Below are 26,620 nucleotides of genomic sequence, written 5' to 3' on the forward strand. Positions count from 1 at the left end.
TTTACCTCTGAAGACACAGGCTGCTTTGACTGGGCACCGACTCCACTGAGGACCTGCCAGCAAAGCCAGCTGGAGTTTGTAACCCAGAGCAGGGGATGCCCCTGTCCCCCACTGCCCTGCCCTCAGCTGGTGCCAAGCTATACGGTTCACACGTCAGGTCTGCTCCGAAACGGGCCGGGATGGAAACGATGGAGGCACCTCTGGCTGGGGTCAGGGTGTCACCATCCTACCCCAGCGTGGTGTCTGTCCCAGCCCAGAGCTCCCACCGCCTCTCAGGAGCAGCACTGACATTGCCAGCCTGCTTGTACCTGCAGGCAGGAATGATTTTAAAGGAAATGCCCAAATGAGGCGGGGCTGGTACCTGAATGAGCTGGGTGCAATACTGCAAGTGCTTAACTATGGTTATATCCAGGCTGTCGTTGCCTGTGGTCAGGGGCAGAGGGCTGCCAGCCACGCTGGTGCCCACGCCCGTGTCCTCGGTGAGAGCTTCGCTCAGGTGGCCTCTGGCTTCCGGGTGTTCCGTCCTGTAACTGGGGAGGAGGCAGGGAGGAGGAGGTCAGTGCGGGGCTGGCAGCTGCCACAGCAGACACACACCCACAGCCCCACTCACACACAAGGTGATGAGCAAAGAGCACGGCAGAAGAGCTGAAAGCGCACAGAAACCTGGTGATGGGCACATCATATCACAGGGCTGCCCTGCCTGGGTACAGGAGGGACGTGCCCATCTAGGGGACATCCCCTGACTGGCTTGCCTTGAGTGATATGATGTCCTCAACAGCAAGGTTTGTCGTGGTTACTGTCCCTTGGTGGTGACAGCTTTCTCCCATCTGTGACGAATCACCTGCCCAGTCACTCTGGATTAAGAACCATGACAATTTGTATCTTCCCAAGCACTGAGCTGCTAAGAACAGCTCTGTGCTTGGGAAGAGTCCTCCTGCTGTCAAATTTAAGGCTCATTGCAGAAGGAAAGGAAAACCACTGCTGAAGTAAGAGACAATGTTTTCATGTGCAGTTTGACACAATGTGTACAGCTTACTTTGCCAATTGTTTCTGCAAGAGTGCAGAGCTAGCCTTACTGTGGTTTAAATCTTTATTTCCAATATTGTCCTGCTGCACAAAAGATCCTCCCCGTGTTTAAATGCAAAGCCTGAGGTCAGTCCCCAGATGGCAAGTGTGTTTGGCTGCAAGTTCAGAAGTTTCAACACTTGCAATCTTTACACTGAGTCACACACTTACACATCTAAAAATGGAAGTGGGAATCTGCACTGTCTGGGGATGAGCCAGAGGGGAAAGAAAGAAATTTCAATTTCTATTTTAACTGGTTGAAGCTAGATCCCTAAATCAGCACAGACCGGACTGAGGTCAGAGTGCCAGTTTAGCAAGCAACACAATTTCCCAATTTTTTTTTCCCACCAAGTCTTATTCTGGAATGAGGACATGAGATGACGGGAACTGCACGGTGGTTGCTCATTGCACTCAAGTTGCTTTAAGCAAGCTGTGAGTAGTATAGCTCCCTGGCTGGAGAGCACAGGCAGGGAGGGAACCGTGTTCCTTTCTTTTTTTTCCAGCTCTAGTGCCGCTTACGTGCCTGCTGGGCATCGTGTCAGCTCAAAGGAGGCAAACATGCTTTTAAGATCTAATGATTGAAGCACAGCATCTTAAAGTCACACAACAATGGCAGGCCACGGCACAACACCACAGCTTTTTTGTTTTCTCTTTTTTTTTGCCTTTTTTTTTTTTTTTTCTCAGAAAGACCAAAAGTGATGAAAGAAGGGCAGGTAACACGCAGGGCCATGAACAGAGTACCAGTCATCACTCTTACATTCCAAAGGCAACCTACATCATGCTGCTTAAATCTGGCCCTGTGTTATTGTTACTGACAAGCTTAATCCACTGCAAAGACTCATTCGGCTAGAGAGAAAAGACAAAGGGAGGGGGGAAAAAACCACAGAGGAATTAGTAATTACATCCAAGGAAAGCCAGGTCCAAACCTATGTCAAGGAAGAGGCTCTGCCAGTATTGATGTCAGCCTAATTTAATTTACCCTTCTCCTTTGGAGGACAGATTGCATATATTTAAACATAGGGAAAAAAGATGGTGCTGGAAACGAAAGATTTTGTATGCAGCAGCCATGGGGAGCCCTCTGACCCTAAAACTCATCAAGGATTAGTCAGTCTTCCTTGAATAAATTGTGCACCAGGATCCCCTGTTAGTGACAAAGAGCCAGGGTGTCAGTTTGGCGTAAGCACAGCTGGCAGGTACTACAAACTTACCTATTCTTCTCAATCTCAGTATCTGAAAATACTGAGTCTGCACCTCCTCCACCATTACAAACCTCCACACCACCACCATCCTCATCATCAAAGTCAGAGGTGTTCAGGAAATCAAAGCTTTCTAAAGCACTTTCAACTGTTAGACTTAAACTGGAGGACCTGCTTCGGCTTACTGCTGGCTTGCACTGCAAAGGCAGAACGAACCAATGAAAACCCCAAGAAACTACTACAAGAAAGATAAGAAAAAAAAATTGATAAAGCTTAAAACTTCAAATTCTTCATTTTATTTTCAAAACTTCATTTTATTGGGTGTTTCATTTCAAGCCTTCATATTCATAGCATATACAATCAAAGCCTGAGAACTGGAGAGAGCCTTTCATTCCTCCTCCCCTCCTCATGCTACCCACTCTCTTCCCCAAAGGAAAACCCTCAAAGGCAAAATTCAATGCATTTTATAGAAATGAGAAGTACTTCTTGAATCCAAGTTTCGCAGCTCTAGGCATTTTCCAAAAGGAATGACGGGAATTAATGCAATGGAAGTTGAAAGGAGAAGGCACATTCCTTAATTGCTGTTCTAGCTACAGAAGCCAATTTATACATATCCAATGGCACTACCTGATTTATTCCAGACGTAACTCTAAGAGACCTTAGCCAGGAATGAATTTCATCCCATAGCTGCACATTTATTAATGGAATGAAAGGACTTTTGTGGCCTTTGAAGCCAAATGGATTATCAAGGAAAAGCCAATAAGGTATCAGATTCTTAGGTGACAGAGAAAGGCAGTATTGTAACTCAGAAATTAACAGTACTAGAGAGAGGGGGAAACCATCCCCACCTCACTGCAGGGAAGAAATGCAAAGGAACCTTGCTGTTGCTGTGGGAAGTATGAAATACCCTAACCCCATGTGGCAATTCATCCACGTGTGCCCACAGAATTGCTTCCACGGTTTTCCTGAAGAATCAGATGTAACTTGAGGGATCATCTCCATTGGTTGGTGCAATGACTTCAACATCCTTCACACCATTTGATCAGAAACAGTCATGAGCCACTGGTGCCATTACACAGGCCACATCCTCCAGTCTCAGGCAGGAGCCATGACTTTGTCTCAGCTCACAGAAAAATGCATTGGCCTCTGAGGAGTTCAGATCCAGCACCAGCTGCTCTAGAGCTGAAGGGAGCTGGAGTTCCATTTATAATTCATTTGTACACAATACTAATGGTCAGGCACTTGCACTTAGGATGTTTGAGTCCTTAAACTGACTGCACAGTCAATAGCTGATCAAACACACTTCCCAACACATCTGTGACAAGGATGAGTGCTGTATCCTGCTTCTTGTGCAGCACCAATGGTTTCAGCTTCCATTTCCTTCAGGGCTTGGCAGTGCAGCTTCTTCAAGCAAATTGAAACAGCTACATGTGGGCCATTTTCTATGCTCATCCAATATGGCCAAGAGAGGTTTCTTCAGCCACAGCTGGATTCCAGCTCAACCCTTCTGCATGAGGAGCCCTTTTCTGCATGGCTGCTGGTGATGCTGAGTGCCAGTCTGAGAGCTGATCAATAGGTGACATCCAGATTTCAACAGATCTGAAGAGGCATCCATCTTGAGTGTGCAGGAATCCTGTCTGCACACATCCATCCTCCTCTGCCCCCATCCCATGTCTGTCTGTTTGTAACTTCTGATCGAAGCAGCCTAAATAAACAGTCTCCATTGTCTCTCTGCCCTTTGGATAGTTGACCTCTTGTACCAAGTTAAAAAATAATAGTAATGGTACCTTTGCCTGCTTGAACCTCTCTAGGAATAAATAATGCAAGGAACAGGGGCTGCAGGCTGTCAAAAAAATGCTTAATTTGGGAAAGTACCATGCAATGGAAATAAGGATGTTAACAAAGTTTCTTTGTAAAAAGATAATGCAGAAGAATAAATTATTCCCTGCTTCCTCCTCAGCCATGTTTTTGAATGATGAGGCTTAAATGACTAGCAGACCAACTTGCATATGAATATGAAGCATTTGAAATGATTATTCCCCATATAATACTGTTTGGAGAGTAACATGTCATGAGTTGTTATTCACGGGGGAGATACGAGTAACAGTGACCTGCAGTAAACATATTAACAACACACATGCAAACCCCTTTTCTTCTGATTTTTAACATTATTCTCTGCATCTTGATGTGATGACAGGATGTTTTTCATTATGAAAATGGATGAGGGAAAAAGGAAAAGGCCACGCCTAGGTGACATGGGGACAGCAACCTTCAGTGACACTTGTGCTTCTAAATCCCCTTGGGAATTTAGAAAATTCAGCTTCTATGGCTACAAGGCCTGATCCTCAGCTGGTGCAGTTTTGCACAGCTCCATGGAGTTCAGGGGCAGTATGCTGAAGCACACCCACTGAGGATGTGACTCATAGATTTCAAAGGCAGAAGTTTGGCTATATTTGATCCCCAGTATGGCACAAGCAATGGGTTCACAAGAGGTGATTCACAATGGTTCACAAAGCGTTCTGAAGGGCATAATTTAATTACCCTTCAGTCATAGCACCTTTTTCTCTTTCCCCCAGGTTTTGATAAAAGATCTGTTGCTGGAGGACACAAGGCTATGATAAGCACATTGCTGACAATAGTTTAAAAATGCAATATTGTGAAAAGATGCTCCAAGCAGGAGCAAATCTACCGTTACCAGGGAAGTCTACTATTCTCCAGAAAGCCTAATTTAATGTTTGCGAGGCAGGCAAGGACATTCTACCTGCTCAGATTTTCTTTAGGGTAGCATTTTCTGAAAATGTACTCACTTTTAGGATGTCATCTAGATGCATCACTTCTTGATCCAGGTCCTGAAACTCTTTATACTGCTCTTTATGTGGCTCAAGAGCTAAGAGAAGCCCTTGCAAGGCTTCCTCAATGCTTCCATCGAGATAAGACTTATATCCTTCTGATTCCCCACTAATGGATCCCTCACAAGGCAGCCTCTCTGGGGTCAGGGGTGTCTCTGCTGATGTAAGCCTTTTGACCAGCTGCTTCGTGATGCTGCCCTCATAGGTATCCAGCTCCACAGGCTTGAGTTCTGAGCCTTCATCCGTGTCCTGCAGGAGAGACACCGGGACACTCGTTTCTACGAAGACACCATCGCTCCCAGCATCAGAGATCTTTTGGCAAACTTCAAGAGCTGCCCTGGGGGCGTTCTTGCTCTCAGCCACCGCTCCCTCTCCGTGGGACAGCAGGTCCTTTGGCTCAGCAACAGAGTCTCTGCGGGAGTCGCTGCTGCTACAGTCCAGGCTTGAGCTCTGGGAGGAGCCCAGGGCTTGGTGCTGGGTGGGGGTGGCGGTGATGTCGGGGCTGGAGCTGACGTGAGCACAGGGGGACTCTGCTGAGCTGGCGGGGGGCACGGCGTCTTCGTAAGGCAGGTCACCAAAAGTGAAGGAGAGAGGTCTCTTCTCAGTGGCCGCTGTGCCGTTTTCAAAGACATCATCTGGCAAATTCGACTGAAAAGATAATAGGGAGAAAGTGTTTTTCAATGCAGTACTGGAAAGAGGAAAAAAATAATGTGCCCAAGAAAAAAAAGGAAAGGAAAAAGATTAAAGAAGCATTCAAGACTTGAGAGATGGAAAAAATATTTCAAATCAAACTTCCGCTTTCATCTGGCACAGCTCCTCAATTTCAGCATGAAAACTTCTGGAAAACCTGGGCTCAGCCATGCCTCTGCTAAATAGAGAGCTCTAGCAAATGATCTCCAGAGAGTCATGAATTCTGCTCACCCTGCTATATTCTCTCCAACAGCATTTCCAGTGCACTGCTCTAGTTCCTGTACCATGGCTCTTTTTAATGGGATTGTACATAAGCCACCTAGTCTGCATTTTCTTACTCATTACAGATTTCTGTTCTACTTTTTTTCTGACTTCTAAAGTAGCAATCCATAAAATGTAACACAGTTTGCTCCAAAAGTTTCTCTAGTATCATGGTGGTTAAGTGATGATAGTATTGTGCTATTTCTTTTTATCCAATGTCCTGCATGTGGCATGGATGTCTGTAACAATTGTCGAACAAGAGTTATACAGGAGTCCTCTCCAACATGAGTTTCTGCTGAAATGAGTCAGCAAAACTGGTGGTGTATTGAGCAGGACACTGATCATTAAAGAAGCAAAATCAGCCTATGCTGACTCCAGACTTATCAGGGCATATATTATATATGTATGTATGTTCATCTCTGACTGACATTTGGGGAAAAATCACTATAGGAGTCACAACCTGCCTATCTAACCTACAAACCTTGCTTTGTTATGTGGCCAGCTCATGGAAATGCATGGCACAGATGGAAGGCAACTACTATTTTGCTGACAATTTGCTGGAAAGAACTGTAGGCATCCACATGTTGTTAAGCTTAAGGTTTAAATGCCCAGAACTTGAAATTTTTTTCTAATATTATTAGCAGCTTTTTTTCCCTAAACATAATTATAGCCAAAGGTTTATTTGTTCTTTCCCTTTACATGAGCATGCCTTTGGCTTCTGAAAGTCATGTTACTAGGCAAATGTGGAGCGTCAGTCAGTGTAGCAGGTGATTTTTAAGAACACTGTTGGCTTGTACTCCTGCCCTGCTCTCTGCCCACAGATAGTTGACTTCTGATCATTATCTCTGTGGAAACCAAGAGGAATTTTGATTTAATGCAAGCTGCATGGGCTCACAGTTATGTCCAGCCCTCTAATCAGTCAGCAAAATGAGCGAGTTGCAACAGAGAGCGACACATGAAGCATGCGTGGGAATGGAAATGCCACACAGGAACTGAAAAAATCCTTCACCAAACAAAAACCAGGACTCACATAGAGCTCTAGCCCTGCTTTTGGGCTTAGCCTGAGCGATGGCAGGTCACTAAAAGAGCGACTGCGACGAAGCTTGTCAAAGAAAGTGTCTTGAAGAGCATCTAAGATTGTCAACTTTGGCCTGTCTTGCAGGGGATGCAGCCATTTCTTCAACAGTTAAAGCAAAGAGGGTGTGAGGAAGGGCAAGTTAAATGAATGCCTTGCAGCAGAGTACTAAATTACAGGCATGGGATGCAGCACTTGTAAAGTTAATCTCTGTACAGATGGCCTGATTAAGCATTCAGAATTCGATTCATGCAAAATGTAGGAACACCCTGTGAATATCTTCAGTACAGGGGCAAATTTTATCACAGGATACTTAAAAATACTTGTGCTATAATAGTTGCTTAACTACTGTTGCAAAATGAAAACACATTTTTTAAAGATTATTCAAGCATCACAGCAGTCAGGCAGGAAGGATAGGTATGCATTAATTGGCCACATAGTTTCAAAGATGCCAGGATCATGGTCACCTTCTTTTAGGATTAGCAGCTAGGAATGCACTTGCTTTATAAGTATTTGTAAGGGTAGCCTGCTGGAACCAGGGCAAAAAAAGCTTAGACATGTAAAGCAGTGAAATGTTTGCAGTGTTTGAACTGCTCTAAGGTTTCTCATTACATGAACACGAAGCTAAACAGAGCTTACAAAGAATGAGTGGTCCTTGAAGGTTGGTGTTTCAGGAGTGCCTTGGCTGTACATGGACATTCTCCTCTGGAGAGCAGATGCCTTGCTCACATTTCCTGTGGATGGGGTCAAGTCTTCAACATCAAAGGGGCTACAGATACACAGGCAAGAGGGGAGAAAATAAAAGGTTGTTAGGCTGAGCAAGAGGGACTTTCAGGTCCATAGAAATCATTTTTGAAAGGGTGGTTTATTAGCACTTCAAAACCCAGAGGTAGCAAGTTTTTAAACTGAAGTGTTTAAAGAAAATGTTGTTAATTAGACAGCAGTCTCAGAAGTGTGGTTTTCGGTTCTGATAAAAGTGTTCCCTCAGAAATCATTTATGTAGTGTAGTCTGATGTTATTCTTCTCACATGAAAAGTATTCTTGCATTTGAGGTGCCAAGTGTCACACATACTAATGAGAAAGGTGCTCAACTATTAATAGAGCTGTTGCATTGTAAAGGAAACCAGGAGCTGTTATTGCTGCCTTCATGTTTATTGCATTACAAGAAACAGCACACATCATTGTAAAAAGTTATATGCATCAATGCTTCTTCAGAAATGACATTTACTTGTTTTATTAAAATGCACTGAGAATTGGGTTTGTATCCTAAGGCTACCAGCTCACCTATGCTGACCAATGTGAAAACACCAAGAGATTTCCCATCACTCTTGTGGTGTATGAAGCCCTTAAAAGCCAGCTTTTCAAGATGGGTCAGCTCCTGAACTTTGCTATGCTAGTGTAAATCCATAAAATGATTTTTAAAAAATATTAAATATATATATATAAATATAAATTATATATATATATTAAAAAATTATATATATATGAGCACTCAGTTATATCCCATTTTTAAGTTTTGAAGTAAGCTTTAGGCAATTCTGAGATCTATCCTCACTAAGCAGTTCCCATACCTTGTAATGTCAGTTCTTACCAAACCTAATTTAACAGCTGAAACTAGGCACAACCCTCTTTACCACAGGAAAAGCAGGCAAATTGTGGCTGAGTATGAACTATTTCTCATATACCAAACTTGGGCCACAGCTCCTTCACAATCTTCCTTGGCAGGGAAAAATATGGAGAGAACAACCCACATGGATGAACCATTTTTCTTTGGTTGAAGTTTTACAGCTGATTGATTGATTGATTGATTGATTGATTGACTGACTGACCAACAAGTTCTACTTACTACCAGGTGATCTCAAGGTTCAGCTTTACTGTGCCAAGGTCATTAATGTCTACTGCAACCACTTGAGGCCGAGCTGCAAACAGGTCTTTTGTCTCACAGGTTACACTTCCCACGAGGATATGAGTAGCAAGCCCTTTAACTTCTGTGACCTGTAAGGGACGAGAACAGGATATTTAGGACCAAAAAGGGCATTGCAGTCCTTAATCCCAAAATAATAGTTTTGGTTGTCTGGCCTGGCCCCCTTGCCAAAAAGCTTCTAAAATATTATTGTCTGTTGCATTACTTAAGGAAAAAAATCTGGATTTGGTGGTGGTTTTGTTTTGGTTTTTTTTTTTTAGGAAATGCATAGTTGCATATGATTACAATTCCATGTTTCCTTTATGTTTTTTATAGGAGTCAGAAGTGGACAACCATACTGGCTCAAGACCAAGGGGCTGTCTAGTCTTGTATTCGATCTTTTGCACTAATGATAACCAGAGCCCAAGGGAAGAGTGAGAACAGGAAGGCCATAGCGTGTCTCAGCAGTTGACAAATTCCTGACTGGGAATCTCCTGATGTAACTTGTCTAATTAGGAATTCCCAAGGGAGCTCTCTTCTAGGTATTTCTCTCTTGTAACTCTGAAGCCATGTAATTGTTTCCACCAAGGATGGCCTTTGGTGAGGACTTCTACAGATCTACAGCTGAGGAACCAGCTCTGTGTATGTTGTTACAGTAGGAGTAGAGCACTATTCATATTTAGAGATATATTTGCATGGGAATTCAGAGTGACAGTTCTATATGCAGCTCCTACACAAACCAGCCCTTGGCTGCTTGCTTGAACGTCAGTTCTTGAGCCTTTTATGTGAAAGTGTTTGGCCAGAGTCCAAAAAAGGGAAGAGAATATACACATTAACCTTAATAATACTGGGATTCTTGTGTACTATAAAAAGGGGTTCTCTCCTAACTTTCCACCTTAAACCTGTGTGTTAGATTGAGGAGAGTGACTCACCATGTGTCACAACTTGTCTTTCACTGAAAACCTACTGTCTCACGCATCTGGGATTATTTTGGTTGTGGGTTTTGTAATCACCTGCATTTCTTTTCATAAACTCTTTGCAGTGTCTAAGAGGGCCATTTCCCCTAAAACTTTCATGATATTCTTCTGTTTAAGCTTCCTAACCAGGGACATCTGGAATGGTTCTAGGACCAATTTCTAGACAGGGATGAGAGAATGGGTATCTCTAGGTTGGAGGCTTATGGAAAAGAAAGCATATTGACTTTCAGCCAGGAGAAAACTGTGTTGGGACAGTGAAGATATGGAACAGTGATGGAAAGACTCCACTTTGGGGAAAAAATCTCTCCCACAGTTCTCACAAATGGATTAGTCTCGTAGTATCTAAACTGGACAATACTACAGCACTTTAGTAGGTGTGTCTGAAATACTAATTATGGCTCGTTTCTAAAGAGTTTAATGATCTGCTTCTGTGTTTTTTGCTGATGGTGCATGAAAAGGCAGGTTCTTGACTCCTGCCTTGCTTGAAGGCAAAGGAGTCAGCATGCATACCTTGATGGAGATCAGTCCAACAATGAGAGGGAGGAAAACCATCTCTTCTCCATCCCAGCTTTGCTTGCCATTCACTTCTATCTTGCCTTTCAGTTTCCAGCGCTGGCGACCATAACGCATGAAAATCTGAAAAAGAAAAATCCTCTCATTTGCTTGAGAAATCTGTTCTCATGATGCACAAATATCAGAAACAGAACTGGGGAAAGAGTCTGAGAAAGGATGGAAGAGTTAGGTGGTGTAGGTGCTGCCCTTCCACTTCCCATCGAGTCAGAAGGAAAAATCTACTGGAGGATCTCTATCTCTCAGCTCTCCTAATTGCTCCTTTTGGTAGTGGACCCCTCACCCAAGTTTTTAACTTCCTGTCACTTGATGACTCATAACAAAGCTGCAAGGCATTTAATTCCATCTACAGGGAAAGTGGCAGGGCAAAGGAGATTTAGGAGGGAAGGATGAAAGCACCAGTGGTCTATCTTGACATCTACAACTTGTTGGATCATCTGCCTTTCCAGGCAGGTGAACTTTTGGCCATTCCCCATCAGAGACCTCCCCAGCTGTGAGGTTTTGGCTGTCTGATGACAGAAATGAATGACATCCTCAGTGCAGTAACCCAATTTGAAACATCAAGAGCAGGAAGACCACTTTGGGCCAGCTGGGAGATACCTGCACCAACTAACTGACCCCACAGAGGAAGCAGGAGTCATTTGTCAGGGGGAATGAGAGTGGGAACAAACGAATCTATGATCGAGGCAGCTAAGAAGTACTTGTTGGAGGGATCCACTATCAAGCCACTGCAAATTTCTTGCAAGGTTAGTTCTGTTCTGGTAGAACTGGAGGCTTTATTTTAATCCATCTCTAATTAATACACTCCTGATGATCTCTACTGAAATACTGCAATCACCAGAGATCCTGATGCAGCCTCACAGCAGGTAACATCTGAGTCTTGAGAAATGGTTATTCAGTGTCTTTCTGCCACTAGCTCTATGATGGAGAGCCTATGCATTCAGTAAAGGATGCTTGCAAGGATGTGTTCCATTTGCCCTACATGCATGGGATGAGACATATGCTTTTTTCCAGGGGAATTAGAAACTTTTATCAAAAATAAGATTTTTAAAAGTGGGAAAAAAAAAACCCTCAAAGTTCTTCTAACAGCTATCACCCAGTTCTCTGAATGTAAAATCCAGGTCTTCTGACAGATGCCCTGACAAAAGCGGACATACAGGGAACACAAGGTTTTTCAGAGCACGTATGGGAAAACTAATAGCTGTTCATTGAGGTGCTGATGTGAAAAGGTTTTATTCATCATGATGTGAAAAGCAGCAGAGGTATGCCTTTCCTTTTGATCTTTTGCTATTTAATAAACAAACTGATGCAGACATACCTCGTATTGATCTCCTGGGCAGAGCCGAGCGAAGCCAGCCAGACCTGAGAAGGAAAGACACAGAGGGGCTGTGGGAGGGCCTGGGCTGCCAAGTATGGCTGACCCAGAAGTGGGGTGCAGTGGGGTGCCCAGAGCCACACTTGGACAGAAGAGACCAACACCCCCCTGCAGCCCCCCAGCTGCTGTTTATATCCCCCCCTCTTACTGCTGCCCGTGCACTCTCCGAACCAGGACAACCCACCGTCCTGATTTTCTATTTTCTTCTTTATTTTCATAAAATTCATTGGGCTGTGGTTTCTTGCACATGAAAGATTTCTACCTTCCAGCTTTTTTCCCTATAAGAGCCTAAAATTTCCTTTTCTATAGTAACTATAGAAAAAGGAGAAACACCTTCCTGACATCATCTGGCTCCAGACCCTCAGCTGAGAGCCCTTCTCACAGCGAGGTGTAGGCAAGCTGCTGATCCCCCTCTAGTGCTGCTCAACGCTGTCTGACCGAGCTCCACTCTTCAGCACAGATCCCTTTTTAGCACATCTTCAGAGAGACACAGCAAGCAACAGGGGCTCCTTCTGCTTGGTGTTTCCATAACATTATCATTCCCACAATAGTTGAGTGTCTTTCAATAGTAAGTGCATCACAAAATATGACTGACATCTGTAATACCAGAATAATCCCATTTTTCCCCAGAGTGGGAGAAGCAGCACAGCAAAGCACTTGTGATCTATGTTTGGTTTTGGGTTTTTTTAAGGTAGGACATAACAATGCTATTTTTATATCAGCACTGTGCATATGAAATGAAAGTTTCCTGAGGCTCCACACTGAAATCCAAGTGGAATTACCACCCCTCTCCTGGCCTGCTGACCTGCTTTTCCACAGGATTCAACTGGTTGTTTTTCCCACAGAGGGAACTTCTCCTTTCTCACAGATTCCTCTCAGTATGTGGCCAGTACACTTGTTTTGGTATAAAAACGTACCCAGCTTTGCCTGTGTGAGCCTAAATCTATGCCTCTAGTGTTGCAGTGCCCAAAGAAACTGCCTTGAAGCCACATACAAAGCCCGTGGCAGAGAAAGGAATGCCCCAACGGAACACACAGGGGTGTGTTAAAATCAAGGCAAGTATGAGGAGCCCTGGTGCTGGCTGTATTTGCAGGGATGAATTAGTCCTGCTAGCTGCACTGTAGGAGCAACTCAATCCCTGCATGCAGTCATGGGCTGTCCCCCTGATCTGCTTATCTGCCTCTTCCATTTCTTTGACCAGAACATAGTTTTCTTTGCTCATCCTAGTGTTCAGCAGAACAGAGAGGCCCTTGCACAGAGCTCATATTACCAATTTCTTTCTAATTTATTTACTGTTAATAAATAATTTAAGATTACTAGCACTCTACCACTGCTTCTCTCTCCCCAGGCATGCTTTTATAAGTGAATTTGATCTCTCCTGGGACACATCACCAAAAGCATGTGAGGAAAATAAAAGGTCCTTTTTTTGCCCAGTGTATGGGGAGGGTGGGTGAGGAAACTCCAGCTTAAAACTCCATATGGATGTTGAAGTCTGTGAGCTGTGACTGGCCCAAGCAGGCTGGCCAAGTCTTTTCAGCATGATGAAGAGGAGGCTAAATGCTCACTTGACCATAGGGCATAAGTACTTTCATAGGAAACAACAGGGGACAGGGTCATCATGGGGCTGTGGTAAGGAGGCAGGGCCACCTGGAGCTTATGCACCATGTGCAGCTCTGCTGGTGTGCAGGATGCTAGACTCCTGCACTCCTGGCTGCTGGTGTTGGGCTCTGTGTAGCAGAGCCACTGGTGTGTCAGACCAGCAAATTGTTCTCTCTTGAGTGAAACATCTGGGCTTTTCACCTCCTGCTGTCCTGGCTCTTCAAACAGCTATAAGGGCACTTTCCTGTACATCAGGACATGCAGATTCCATACAGGAATTTCCACACTGGGTTTCCCTGGTAAATTCCAGCAACTGATTAATCCTGACCAGTTAACTAAGCCTGCTGGCACGTTTATTATCTTGATTCTGAAAAATGATTAGGCTTTTATTTTTCTATAAATATCAGTCATAAAAGCTCTGTGCAGCTCCCCTGCTTCCTGACAGCATTGTGTAGGTTGGCTTGCTTTCAGTGTAAGTGACAGAGGGCACAAAATAAAAATAACTTTCACTGGAATGGCTAGGAACAGATAAGCTGTGGGGAGAGGAATGCTTTGATTTTAAATTAGATCCTAAAGTTAGCTAGATATGCTGCAGTATAACTTAAGGGGGAAACTTGCTGTGTGATCTGCAGGCTTTTTTGCCAGAGCTGCTGCAAGCCTTAGCAATAGCGATGGCTGTATTGTCCTATAGGATTCCTATTCCTAAGGAAAACTATCTAGATAGAAATCTCAGATGGCCTAATTAGAGAATACTTAGTATGGCATTTCTCTTTGCTGTTTTCTAATCTGGGCTTCTTTACGTGATGCAAACTCTGTTCAGAAGCGGCTGCTGCTTGTGCTCTGTGCTCTGCTCCTGGTCATGAGTCCAGTACCTGCCTTCTTCAGAGCCCTTGAATTTTGCCAGAGGATTTGGCATCCAAAAGAGAAGGGGCCAGACCTCTTCAGACAAGACATTTGTGACACTGTGACACCTTCTGCAACATGTTCCGCTGCCAGGAACTGTGCACTGCATTTACAGCAAGTAAAGAAATGCTCCAAGGGAGCTGGAAAATCCCTTTATACACTCTGTGACATTGCTTCATTCAATATGTCCATGCTGTGGTTCTGCTGTGGGTTCTTGTACAGAAAAATCTGTCTCAGTCTCTGTGTGTTCATCTAAAACCTGAGGGATGGAGCTAGGAGAACTCCAACATCTGCTGCAATTGTTTTCTATAAAATGAGAGCGCAGAGTAGCTATTTTAATTAAATCTAAGATTAAGATTAATCTTATGCAATGCAACCATGGGAAACAACTGTGACAAGGCAGGCAGAATCAAAACCTTGTATGAGATTTGTGAGCTCTCAGAACTCCACCAGCAACACTGTGGATGTTTTAAATGGAAAGATATCAAGTGAAGAATTAAGAGTTCATGAATATTTGATGCTGACTTTGTTTTATAGAACTATTCTCATGCCACTGACTGAAGATCCAAAAAAGATATCCCCTCCCAATCTCTTCTTAAGGACATTGAGTCTTAAAGGGATAACAGCATTAGCAATACCTGATGATCCATTGAGGCTTCAAGTAAAACTGATTCTATTGTATTCAAGCCCATAAACTCCCCTGTCATAAAGACAAGGAATAAAATGGAAAGGTGAATGCCATCACAGAGTTATCTAGGAAAACTATCCCCAGCTTTTTGCCTTTTTTACATTTGGTCAAAAATAGTATTGGTCAAAATTAGCAAAAGTAAAGGAGTTACAAATAGCTGATGTCAAATTAAGAAGGTATTTTAAATTTCAAGTTCAACTCAATAGAAATTCAGATAATTTCCCAGTCACCTTCTCAAAGAATTACTGAAAATAGAGGCAAAAATGACAGCAGTCTTAGAAACTGAATTGCTTTGGCTTTTGGGAGGAGTCTTTGTGGGAGGTAATTGGTCTAGAAAACAAAAAGCAGGCCCTCAGAAAGTCTGTAAGCATTGGTGTTCCTGTTTCTGTAATCCTTTCCAGTGGGCAGGGGTGTGAATAGGGGGTTTGAGGGCTCAGCAATGGGTGAGAAACCCTACCTGTCATAAATGCATGTCACACAGCACATCTCAATTCCCTCACCAATGTGTGCAGCAACTGCGCCTGTTTCTGAGAAAGAAGGGAAAGGTGAAAAGGCACTTACCTTTCATCTTGATGCAAAACTCCCCCAATAGGTTTTCCAGCTCTGCTTCTATGGTACACATGTTCTGTGTTGGAAAAGAGAACAGTGAGGGCAGAAAAAACTTCTTTGGGATTTTTTTTAAGGTCTGTTTGTAAGGATAGAGTCAAGATATTATGCAAGAAAATCAATCTCAGAGCCATCCTTCCTGTTTAACTAAGTCTGGCCCTAAAAAATGGCAGCTATGCCTGCTTTTTTTGACACTTCAACCCTGTGCTTCTCTGCTGCTGCATGCTAATCCTCATGATGGCAAAAGGGAAGCTTTGGCCCTTGGAGTGTAACCTGTTCACTGTTCTGGTCCTCTCCAGCCAGGACTTCTGACAACAGCAGCAGCTCCATGGCAAAGTGGCTCCCAGCATGATTCAATCTCTCAAGAAACATGGACTACCTTAAGAAAGAAGGCTGTGAGAGACTGGATATTAGACCCTCTCCAGTTCTTCCTTCAGGTTTTGGAAGGTTGTCACAGCTGGTGTGCTGGGAAGTCTGCAACACTATTAGACTTGTTCATCATCTCCTGCCTGTTTAATAAAATAGACTTTGATCACAGCAAGTACAACATACAGGATGCAGCATGTGTCTGTAGGCACATCATTTCCAGTCAAGCTGCCATCCCTACATCTGCAGGTGGGAAGGAGGTAGCTGGAGTTTAAGTAGGTTTGGGGCAGATTTATGCTTTTGCTTTTGTGCTGCTGTTCCTAGGTATAACCCTGCTCTCATAGAGTCTAAACTGTTATTTCAAGGAATTCTTTGGGCCCATGTAACCTGTCTTTGTCAGTCATCAGGTGATGTCTTGTCAGTCATCACCTGAAGAAAAACAAATACTAATTCTTCTTTGATGAGTTTTCTTTCATTTCTTTTATCTGGATGAAACTCTCCCTGAAATTAATGGCAAAGTTACCATGGTTTTCAAGCAGTGTGAGAGTGAAAACAATGAACTGAGGAGGATATACCTCTGTGTACTCCTTGTAGCTCCTGTTGATTTCGGTCAAACTCTCTCGAGCTGCTTTGCTGGCAGGAGACATTGCAAAAGCTTGCTTCATTTTGCTGGCACCATCACAGAGACGTCTTTGGATGCAATAGGCTTCATAAAGCTCATCCACCTAGTGGGAACAAGGAAAGTGTACTGAAAAAACCCCAGCAAAATAAAGCCAACACACTGAAGCAATCTGCCTTAAAAGAAAACTCAGCCAAACCATTGTATCCAATGGAGGGGCTGAGGAAATGAAACTGTGATAGTGTTACAGTCTGTGGAAAAGAAACACAAGATGAAAGTAACTTCTACTGTAAAAATCTCAATAGAGCGACAGTGGATGCCAGCAATTCACCTGCTTGCCCTGCATGCCTCTAAGCATTGTTACTTGTGTTCTCCCCATCGTACCAGTGAGGCAGGAATGCAGCCAGCTTCTCAAACATCTCACTGTGGTGTGGACGAGCTCTTTAAAAGGCAACTGCAATGCCCACACTGCCAAATGCAGCTGGAAGTAGTCAATGGCACATTTAGCAGGGTCAGCAGTGGCTTTGGTTCCCTAATATCAGCCATGGATCAAGGCTGTTGCAATATTTGACTAATATTGGAAGCTGGGAGTGATATTTTGAACTCTTATCCTCCATCCTCCAGAAACTGGGAGTCATACTAGGAATCAGTACAAGTAAAGGGCTTACAAACAGCTGATGTCAAATTTAAAAAGTATTTTGAACTTCAACCTCCCCCAGACACATCTAGTCATTTTCTTATGCTCCTTTGACTTAACTTAGGGATCCAACATATTATAAGTGCTCTGAAGATTTGCAAAGCATAGTTACACACAGCTTGAAGTCTCACCTGGATCTAGCTTCAGAGGAGCAATGGATTTACACACCTCATGCTTTGGTTTCCCTTTTCCCTCTAATCCCTCTACTAGACACACACATTTACTCCAACTGAGTAATATATGTACATATATACACCAGCTATATATGGTGGTTTATATTTTTATAAACTAAATCTGCCACATACAGAAGATGTGGGTTTTTTAACCTAACTATTAGGGTGAGGAGAAGAACAGGAATGGAAGAAACTGTCTCTTCTTTCTGCTCCTAACATCCCTCCTAAAACAGGATGATATTTGGGTTTTACCTAAAACAACTCTTTCCATTGTTGTCTCTGAAATCAAGAGGTCACTGTGTTCCACAGTGCTCCTGCTCAGCAATGGATTTTCATGGCATAATTTCTCTCTATGAAAGCATCCAGCACCTTGGCTTCATCAGTCTGTGACTGTGTGTGCTGCATTAGAGATGAGCCTGATGTGACAATCCAGGCATGTTTCAAATCCCATTTTCCAAGCCTGCTTAACCTCTAACAAAAAGTGGTGTTGCTAATTTGTTTGGAACAGGACTTGTCTCCCTGATGGCTTCAAAGCCTTGGGTCAATTTTTACAAGGCTACCTTGGATAACTGGCAGCTGAAGCCTCTGACCAGAGGGCACCCTACCCAAAACAGGAAATGCTTTGCAAAGTGAAAGAGTTCAGCATAAGTTAATGAAGACACAGGTAGCATTTTACCATTTTGAAGTTACAAAAAAAGCTTTCTGCACTCATACTCACTGCTGTTTCTCTTGCAAGACAGCAAGCTAAAGACAGCTACTATAAATAGCTGTCACTTGGTATTTACTTCTGACATTGGAGTGGAGCCTTGGTCTGGGATAGATATCCTGCTCCTGCCGATGTGAGTGTGGCTAGGACATGCTCATCTGCTCCCCAGGTATGTGGAATCTGCTGTGGTGCACCCATTTTTCCTTGCTTTGCTTCCTTTACAGAGCAGTGGCAGGTAAAAGACAGAGGACATCTCTGTGTCCCTGATTAAGGACTGCTGAAAAAACCTTTTCTCCACCTGCCCAAGCCTGTGGGCTTTAATGCCACACACTTTGTTCCTTTTGTCTCTGTTGCCATGGGTTACAGAGAGTGAACTCATGTAGTTGGCAAGCCTGAGTAACGCTGACCAGTGTCACCGCTCGCGTTTGGTGCTTTTCACTCTTATTATAATCCAGAAACCATTAGCTCTGAGCAGGCTGAAGTGGGAAGGATTTGAATGGAAATGTTCTTCAAGTACTAATTTTTGCCATTCATGTTGCCAGCAAGGGAGTAGGTGGCTTGGGGAACAAAATCTCAGTCTATCGCCTCATGATTTATATTTGCATTTTCAGCTCCAAGAGTAAGAGAGGACTGAAATTAAAAGGTTTGGATAGGTTGTCATAATTAGAGGACTTGAAGCTGCACCAATGCTTTTTAAATGACTCTCAAAAGACATTTCATCTGTCAAAAATAATTCCTTCCTTTATCAGGCTCAAAAAAGCAACTAATCACTAGCAGATATGTTTAAAAGTAAGAGAATACATGCCATGGATTTCCTCCTGCTCGAAAATGTATTAGTGCAAATCACAAGTACCTCCACTGACATTCTCACCAATGCATTCAAGTGGATGTGGGCCCCAAACCATGCAGCAAAAGCATTAGCAGTGAAATCCAGGAATAAATCCAAACTAGCTGCTGTGTGTGCTAGAGATAACTGCTGAATTAAATTGCTTTCAGATGCAACTCTCCTTCTACCTAAAGTCTGACAATAAGCATGCTGTGAGATAGATTTTCCCCAGCAGGTCTCCAACCCAATGTTCTCTCTGTACCTAAAAGTATGTGGGAGTGTCTTGGGGCATGGCTGAACCTTGGGGTCTATGTGGAAACCCTTTCTTTGGCTCTGACCACCAGCCTGTCATGGAAAAAACAGCCAATCTGGGAGCGGCCTCCCCAGAACAAAGGGGTAGCAGGAGGCCAAGGGTTTGTTTCCTCAATAATATAGGAACAGATGCAGAAGAAAGATGATAGGAGAGAGCTCATTACCTTGCTAATGTGGAACTCCAGCCTTCTCATGTATCTCTCAACTGCTTTGATTTGCTGAAAGAAAGGAAAAGGCAGAGGTGAGGCACCTTTAAATAAATCAGTAAGCCACTGCCACGCTAGCTCTGCTAGTCCCCATGGATCCAAGATACTCCTCCTTAAAACACACAGGATTTCCATGACCATGAATCCAGAATCAGTTGTCCCACCCTATTACTGTTAAGCTGCTGCTGACAATGGAGCTCCTTCACTCCTTTACCTAATGTATATTTTTAAATAGGAGTTTTTATTTAATGGGATTTCTCTAGGTTTTTCCTAACTATTAAAAAAAAAACCAAAAAAAAAACCCCAAAAAAACCTAAAGAAAGCAGAGCTTTTTTTAGGCTAAAAAATAATGTTTTCACTACTTTGAAATCCCATTTTAATATTGATCATGTTTTGCATTTCAAGATCCATTGTCTTCCTTAGCAAGCTGGTTTTGAGAATAAACTCAAGCTTGGCATTTTGACTGAAAAAAAGTCAGACTTTTTCAGGAAATGTTTTTGAAAGATTTCTTTCACCCAAATTTTCCTGCAGGGAAAATGTATTTTCAATTTTTCTTTCTTCAGAACTCACAGGAGCAGGAATGAACTGGGGCTTGACCTGGATCCCCCCCAGCCCCCTGGTACACTGCTATCAGCCCCCATCTGACTGGAGCTGGCTGGGAGAATTTGCACAAGGGAATCCATTTAATGGCTGTCAGCTGACAGAAAAAAGAAGTCCCTCCTCTGCTTCCTTTCTCCCTTGCCTGGCAGGGGTCTGTCTCGGTCTGTGCCCATCCCAGGGCCAGTCTGACCTAGCAGACCTCAGAAAAAGAGCTGGCAGGGTACATTTGATGCCAGATCAGTCAGCACACTGTGTTTGATGCTGCATTAGTGGGCAACACCAGAGCCCCTGGGAAGAGGAGGGGAGTGCGACTTCTTCCTTTGAAAATGCAGGTGTTGGCATGGCCAGCAGATCCCTCTAAGAAAGGTTTCCATGTACACTGTATGGATATTAATGCTTCCTTGCAAAGTGAGAGTTGAAGGGAGTAGCATACCTTATCTAAATCGTACAGGACTCCCTGCAACAGAGAACACAAAACTGATTAATTTTGCAACACAACAGCACCATGAGAAAGTAGTGTTTGACACTCAACAGAAATCACAAACAAGACAATGGCTAGAAGGGAAGAAGAGCATCAGTGCAAATTCCCTGTATCCCGCACCCATCCCCTGGCTGCTCCAGCACCTCATGAAGGCCACAGGATGAAAAAGCATGGCACGTACCAGGCGTGAGTTTCTTTTCATGTCTTTTAACTGAGTAGTCAGCTTATCCAGCTCTGTCTGGTGAACTTCCAGATACTCACTGTGAACACAAACCAGAGAACGACGCATGAGCTCTGCAGCACATACCAAGCTGGCTGATGACCATCTCAAAAGAAAATCTGCCTGACAAATGGCTTTCCTCACTGGATGTGTTTACAGACAAAAAACTCATTTACGTTGATCTGTCCTAAAAGCAGCTCCCTGCTGCCTTTTTGGGAATAAATAGGAGCCCACTTATTTAACTGTGCAAGAGCTCGGTGTTCTCTTTACACTGAACAACCAGTTTCAAGTAAGCTAATCTGCTGCTCAGTTTATGGGCTGGTGCCTTCCAGTCGCTACGCCTGTATCTGGCTGATTAAAGCCCTGCTATCATCTGGGATGTTATCTGAAAGGCAATACAAGCCTTTGATAGGACTCTAGGAAACTCAGAGGGAAAAAAAAAGTCTGATGTTGAAATCTCAGACTTTGGGGGCTTTTCTCAAAATGAGAATGGAAATGGGATTCTGCCTCCTGTATTCCTGTTTCCCATAGAAATATTTTAGATATTAAGTGTCACAATCCAGACTTCAAGAGGTGTATGTTAATCTCTTATGAGAAAGGATCCCTGTTTTTGTTTCTCTAGGCTTTAAAATGTCACAGAAAGCTTCAGTCAACAAGCAGGATAAAAGCTCTTACTCCAGGCCACTCTTCAGGGCTCGGTAGACCTCTTCCATCCTTTTAGGCTGGGGTTCTTTGGGCGTGGTGCTGTTCTTATGGCCCAAATTATGCATTTTCTTCACCTTTGCTTGGGGCTTCTTGAGTGCTGAGGAATTTTCAATAAAGGAGTTACACCTGCAAAATGAACATCAAAGAAGAAGAAATCCCTATAAATCACAGAAATCTCAAAGGAGTGTCTTGAAGAAATCTTCTGATATTATCTCTGCTGGCAAAAAATGAATCTGCTTCTGTGCCTGCCAGTTAAAAGTCTGCATTTCTTTATGGGTTAAGAATCTGAGCAGCCTGGGATATGTGCTTCCCAAGACATAAGTGCTTGTCTGGAAATGCAAGGCCAAGTCTGAGGCTCATCAGACATTTCTCTGTCTTACACCATGCCTGTCCTAACTCACATTAGAAATTCCATGAGAGAGCTGAGCTACATCCAGGTGCTAAACAGAAAGGGGAGCCCAGATAATCTCAGGTGTAAAGCTTGCAGATCCTAAGGAAGATCGGGATTTGATTAAGAGAGTTTCTAGACAACAGCATCACACCACTGGTGTTGAGTATGGAGTGTATGGCAAAGTGAGGACAGCTGTGCTGCATACAGGTGTCTCTCTGGGGACTTTGCTGGTGGGTGGGTCAGCATCTAAAGACCATAATTGACTTGGGCTGACAGTGGGAGCCCCTTTGCCTGCTGTCACTCGTCAGTTGCTAACTGGTGGTCTGGCACTGGGAGACTACACAAGTTAAAATCAATTGTAAAGTAGCCTCTGGGAGCATCCAGGATTGCATGGCTTGGGCATGCCTCACTGAAAACCCCAAGTCCTGTGTAGCTAAGGGACAGTGCTTGGAAAGCCTCCACAGCCAAGCTCGGGGAAACAGCCTTGTTTTGGATTTGTAGTGGTGCAGCAATGAGAAAACTGTCTTTTAGGCAGCAGTGGTCTTAAACAGGAGGCGATGGCAAGTGTATCATGTGCAGCGCTCTTGCACATTTCATTGTATAAGTTAAAACTGTTCTCTGCAATTCTCTCACAGTTCTGAGGCATATGAGGAAGCCGTGCACTAATGGGGGAGAGGCAAACAGGCAGAGGGTAACACCTTAGTTATACAGAAGATATATAGAGACATTTTAGCCTAGGACACTTTTTTGGCAGAGAGTCAGAAAGAAAGAAGTCCTCTCTCACCTCCTTTCCCCCTTCATCCCCTAAAGCCCAGAAGTCCTTTACAGCCTGATTTTGAAATTCCCCTTAAGAGATCAAGGACACTTGCCTGGACCGTCTTTCCTGAAGCCCGCTGAAGCCAGCAAAGGACTGACTTCTAATAATCCCATTAGGACCTCCTGGGGAGAATGAATGTGATCCTATTGACATGATGTCAGGGAGCCTTGGAGATATTCCTGAAAAACAACAGAAAGCATGTCAGTGAGGGTGGAGTTACAGTAAAAGGCAGGCAGTGAGGCCGGACAGCCTGGTGTCCATCCATGACATTAAGGGGTACCTGAACCCCACAAAGGGCTGCAAGCCAGGGCACAAATCTGTTTGCATTTCCAAATCACCTCCACTCAAGACCAAAAGAATCCTATTTTAACTTCTGACTTCCAGCCCAGGGTCTACTGAAAATGTACCAGAGACACAAAGAGGGTCGGGATGTGGGACTAGAAACCAGATACTTCAATGTGATAATCCCAATGCCATCCCCAATTTCTGCCATGCCTGGCATGTTTCACCCCCAGCTCCAGTGTCCCCATCTGTCTTGGGAATTATTATGGGAGCGCGCAGAGCTCTTAGGATGTGCTCACCATCACTGCAAAGTGTGATTATACACAGTAATAATTTTTAAAAGGATTGATACATCATGAACGCCCCGCAGCTCCCCTTTGATCCTTGCTCCCATGGCTGCTCAGCCCAGGGGCTGCTGAAAAGGAAGACACAGTGGGTGTGTGTGCAGCCATGACATGCCGTGATGAGAGGGATGCCCTCCACTGTGAAGAGAGAGGAGTAAACAAGCTCCAGGCACTGTATGCTCTGCATTTCATGTGTCTGGGGGGGGGCCTCAGCAGGGAGGAAGCCCTTGCCCTCTGTGTGCTCATTTCCAATGCCCAGCTTGGCATCTGCACTTAACTAGGATGATTTCAATCCATCCACAAATAAATAGCAGAGAAGTGCTGTGGTTCACAGCGGCTCTATCTGCTGCCACAAGGGAAAAGGGGGACGCCTTTATCTTCCTTTTCTCCTTAATCCACTGTTTTTCTTGTCTCTGCCCTCGGCAGACAATTAAATTGATTTTTCTGCTGGCTTGGTTTTGTGCTGCTCTGGTAAGAGGAGTGGCCCCACCAATTTGTGAGGAGCACCATGGCCAACAGAGGCCAGGCAGCAGGGCAGAGAGCAGGAGGAAAACGGGGATGCTGGAGAAGAGGGAGCTGGTCAGCAGGTGCTGCCAGACATGGCTCCCCCATCCTGCAGGACCCATCCTCTCACTGCCTCCATCCTTCCTGGGTTGCCAGTTCAGCTGATGACATCACTGTGCTGTGAAACGGACTGAAAAACTAGGCCAGCTTAAAAATAACCTGACAGAAAATGAAAAAGCGGGGTTTTAGCAGTTCTTTTCCATCTATTTTAAAAGCTGGACCCAGCCTGCCCCATGGCCCCAGTTCATTTCACTGCAGTAGCTGGGCTGAGGGATGAGCTTGATAATGAAGCAGGGTGGTATGGCAGGGGCTGGAGCTGCCTGCAGGCAGTGGAGCTGATGTTCTGTGAAACTCTGACCTACAGCGCTGAGGGGGTGACAGCAAGTCTAAACCTCCCTCTCATCCCCACAGGTCAGGAATGACTGCGAGGGCACAACAGAACAGCCATTTGTGAAAGCCAGAGATCTACACTGTGAGCCTTCACAACTGAACATATTTATTAATGATAAGCACCAGAGCTACGTGGTGCTTGCATGGCAAACATTCACTGCAGAAAGCAAATATGTGGGAAAACATTGTGCACTGCTCGGTTATATTTAATTTGGAGTGTTAAACTGGGCAAACACTCTTTGAGGTGGCAGTAGGTGCCATGGCAAACTACTGTTTCTCTTTGGAGGAGACTGCATTGCCCAAGGAGCAGCTTTGTCAGGAATATTTCTGCAAGAACTCCGCCAGAAACACTTCTTCCAGTCCCAGCATTGCCAGCGCTACTGCTAATGAGACATTTTCTCTATTGCACAGCCCAACCAGAGTACATCTTCCTGTTTTGGAAGTGAGGGCTGTCCCCCTGACTGAACAGCCGCAGAGATTCCACACGGGGTGCAGTCAAAGATGGTTTTCTCCTCCCCTGTGGTCAGCAGGCAATGGTACTTCACCATTCGGGTCCCTGCCTAGACCAGATGCAGCCCACTCAGCTCAGGGCTCAGAGAGTTTAAGCACAGCAAGGATAAACCCCTGGGACACAGAAGCTGCTTTCAGGCAGACCAGGACCATGAGCACCTGTGTTGGGCAGAAACCCATGGAAAGGGAAGAGCATGGAGGAGCAGAGAGGCTCTGGAGCTGCTGCTCCTCACAAACTCAGAAGATACCACAGTGAGGATGCACTTTGGCTAACTCACACAGGGATAAACATGCTCCAGCCACAGCTGGAGGTACTTGAGTCTTTGCTCAGTGAGAGCCCAAATTTGGGTCTGTACTCATCCCTACATGCATAAGGCTCTCTGCACACCTCTGCAGGGCTAAGCTGTGCTCAGGCTTGCTGATACCTGGCACACCACTTGCCAGAAGGCATTTTACAGCTTCCAGGGTCAAACCTCACAACCCTATAGATGGTAGAGAGTTTTCCCTGTGCCAGTTTATGCCTAACAGTTCAAACTCCACAGAGAGCCACCTCCTGTGAGACAGAGCGGAAACCACCCTACCACAGTACTCTGGGGTCTGCACAGCAAGTTCCCTTTGGGTTTGCAAATAACCTTTGGACAATTAGGCTGCAATCTGTATGCTCCCATGCAAGGATTTGCATTAAAAACCCGGTCCAGAGTGCCAAGGAGCAGAAAGAAAATCCCTTGCAAGTGTTCAGCACTTGCATGGCTTGACAGGACGATTAACTCACACACCCTGACAACATCTGGAGAACTAGGAGGAGCTAAACAACACTGTCAATCAGAGGAGATTTAGCAGCATAAACATCAACGACCCTTCAAAAAATAGGAGAGAGAAAACAAAACTTGAAGTTGGGTGCTAATCACAACCACACTGGCTTTGGAAAGGGCTTTAGATTCAAAGCTGTTGTGAAAATGCTAGCATCTTCTGCATGATGTCTCTTCTCTATTAATATGATCAGAACACTAATGGCTTTCACTCTGAACAGAATCGCAGTGTCCAAATCTGTGCAGAAACACTGGAACTGTTTTGATTTTCTTTTCCTTTGGGCAAACTTAAAAAATAAATAATCTTGGAAAAGGAATGTACTTATTTATTTTCTTTATTTTACTCAAGCACTCAGATGGCTTTGAAAGGCTTTAGTAGCTGAGACTTTCCCCAAGACAGCAGAAAAAATGTGCAAGAAGTGCAATTGAAATGCAAATTGAAGACCTGCCTGGAGCTACTTTTGCTTTGCTTTCGCATAAAATGGTCAGAACTCAGAGCCCAGATAGGCTTGTGGCCTCTCCCTATATATTATATATAATCTTGGTGAATAATGTATGTTTAATTTCTGTACAGAAGAAACCTGAGATAAAAGGAGGTAGCAGTAGGAACTGGTGAAATCTCCCAGTTCTGTTCAGTTATTTTCCATTGGTCAGGTTAAAGGTTGACTCTATTGTACCAACACCATCTGTTCTAAAGATTTAAACTAATATTCATAATATGACATCTCAGACCCTTCTAACCAACTCAGAAAATTGCAGACTCTGCATCAGCCCCTCGGCCCAGATTCACAGAGACAATGGCTGCATATGGACACGGCATTGATGGATTATTAATGATATTCATC

General features: G+C 44.1%; 1 protein-coding gene across 3 annotated transcripts in view; it reads right to left on the minus strand.

Moving 5' to 3' along the window:
• The window catches only part of RIPOR2 (RHO family interacting cell polarization regulator 2), a gene marked incomplete at its 5' end in the record, with an annotated part of 67,732 nt that overhangs the window by 10,985 nt on the left and 30,127 nt on the right, over positions 1-26,620 (minus strand). For all 3 annotated transcript variants that reach the window (XM_084213786.1, XM_084213785.1, XM_084213787.1), the window contains 14 exons: positions 362-530; positions 2,274-2,458; positions 5,069-5,758; positions 7,776-7,905; positions 8,983-9,131; positions 10,527-10,652; positions 11,905-11,948; positions 15,713-15,776; positions 16,699-16,848; positions 19,621-19,674; positions 20,696-20,719; positions 20,925-21,003; positions 21,639-21,794; positions 22,929-23,055. In XM_084213786.1, coding sequence (XP_084069912.1) covers positions 362-530; positions 2,274-2,458; positions 5,069-5,758; positions 7,776-7,905; positions 8,983-9,131; positions 10,527-10,652; positions 11,905-11,948; positions 15,713-15,776; positions 16,699-16,848; positions 19,621-19,674; positions 20,696-20,719; positions 20,925-21,003; positions 21,639-21,794; positions 22,929-23,055 — 2,147 coding nt within the window. The remainder of the gene's footprint in view (positions 1-361; positions 531-2,273; positions 2,459-5,068; positions 5,759-7,775; positions 7,906-8,982; positions 9,132-10,526; positions 10,653-11,904; positions 11,949-15,712; positions 15,777-16,698; positions 16,849-19,620; positions 19,675-20,695; positions 20,720-20,924; positions 21,004-21,638; positions 21,795-22,928; positions 23,056-26,620) is intronic.

The sequence above is a fragment of the Fringilla coelebs genome (genome assembly GCF_963513975.1).
Source record: "Fringilla coelebs genome assembly, chromosome: 1".
Taxonomy (NCBI): Eukaryota; Metazoa; Chordata; class Aves; order Passeriformes; family Fringillidae; genus Fringilla; species Fringilla coelebs.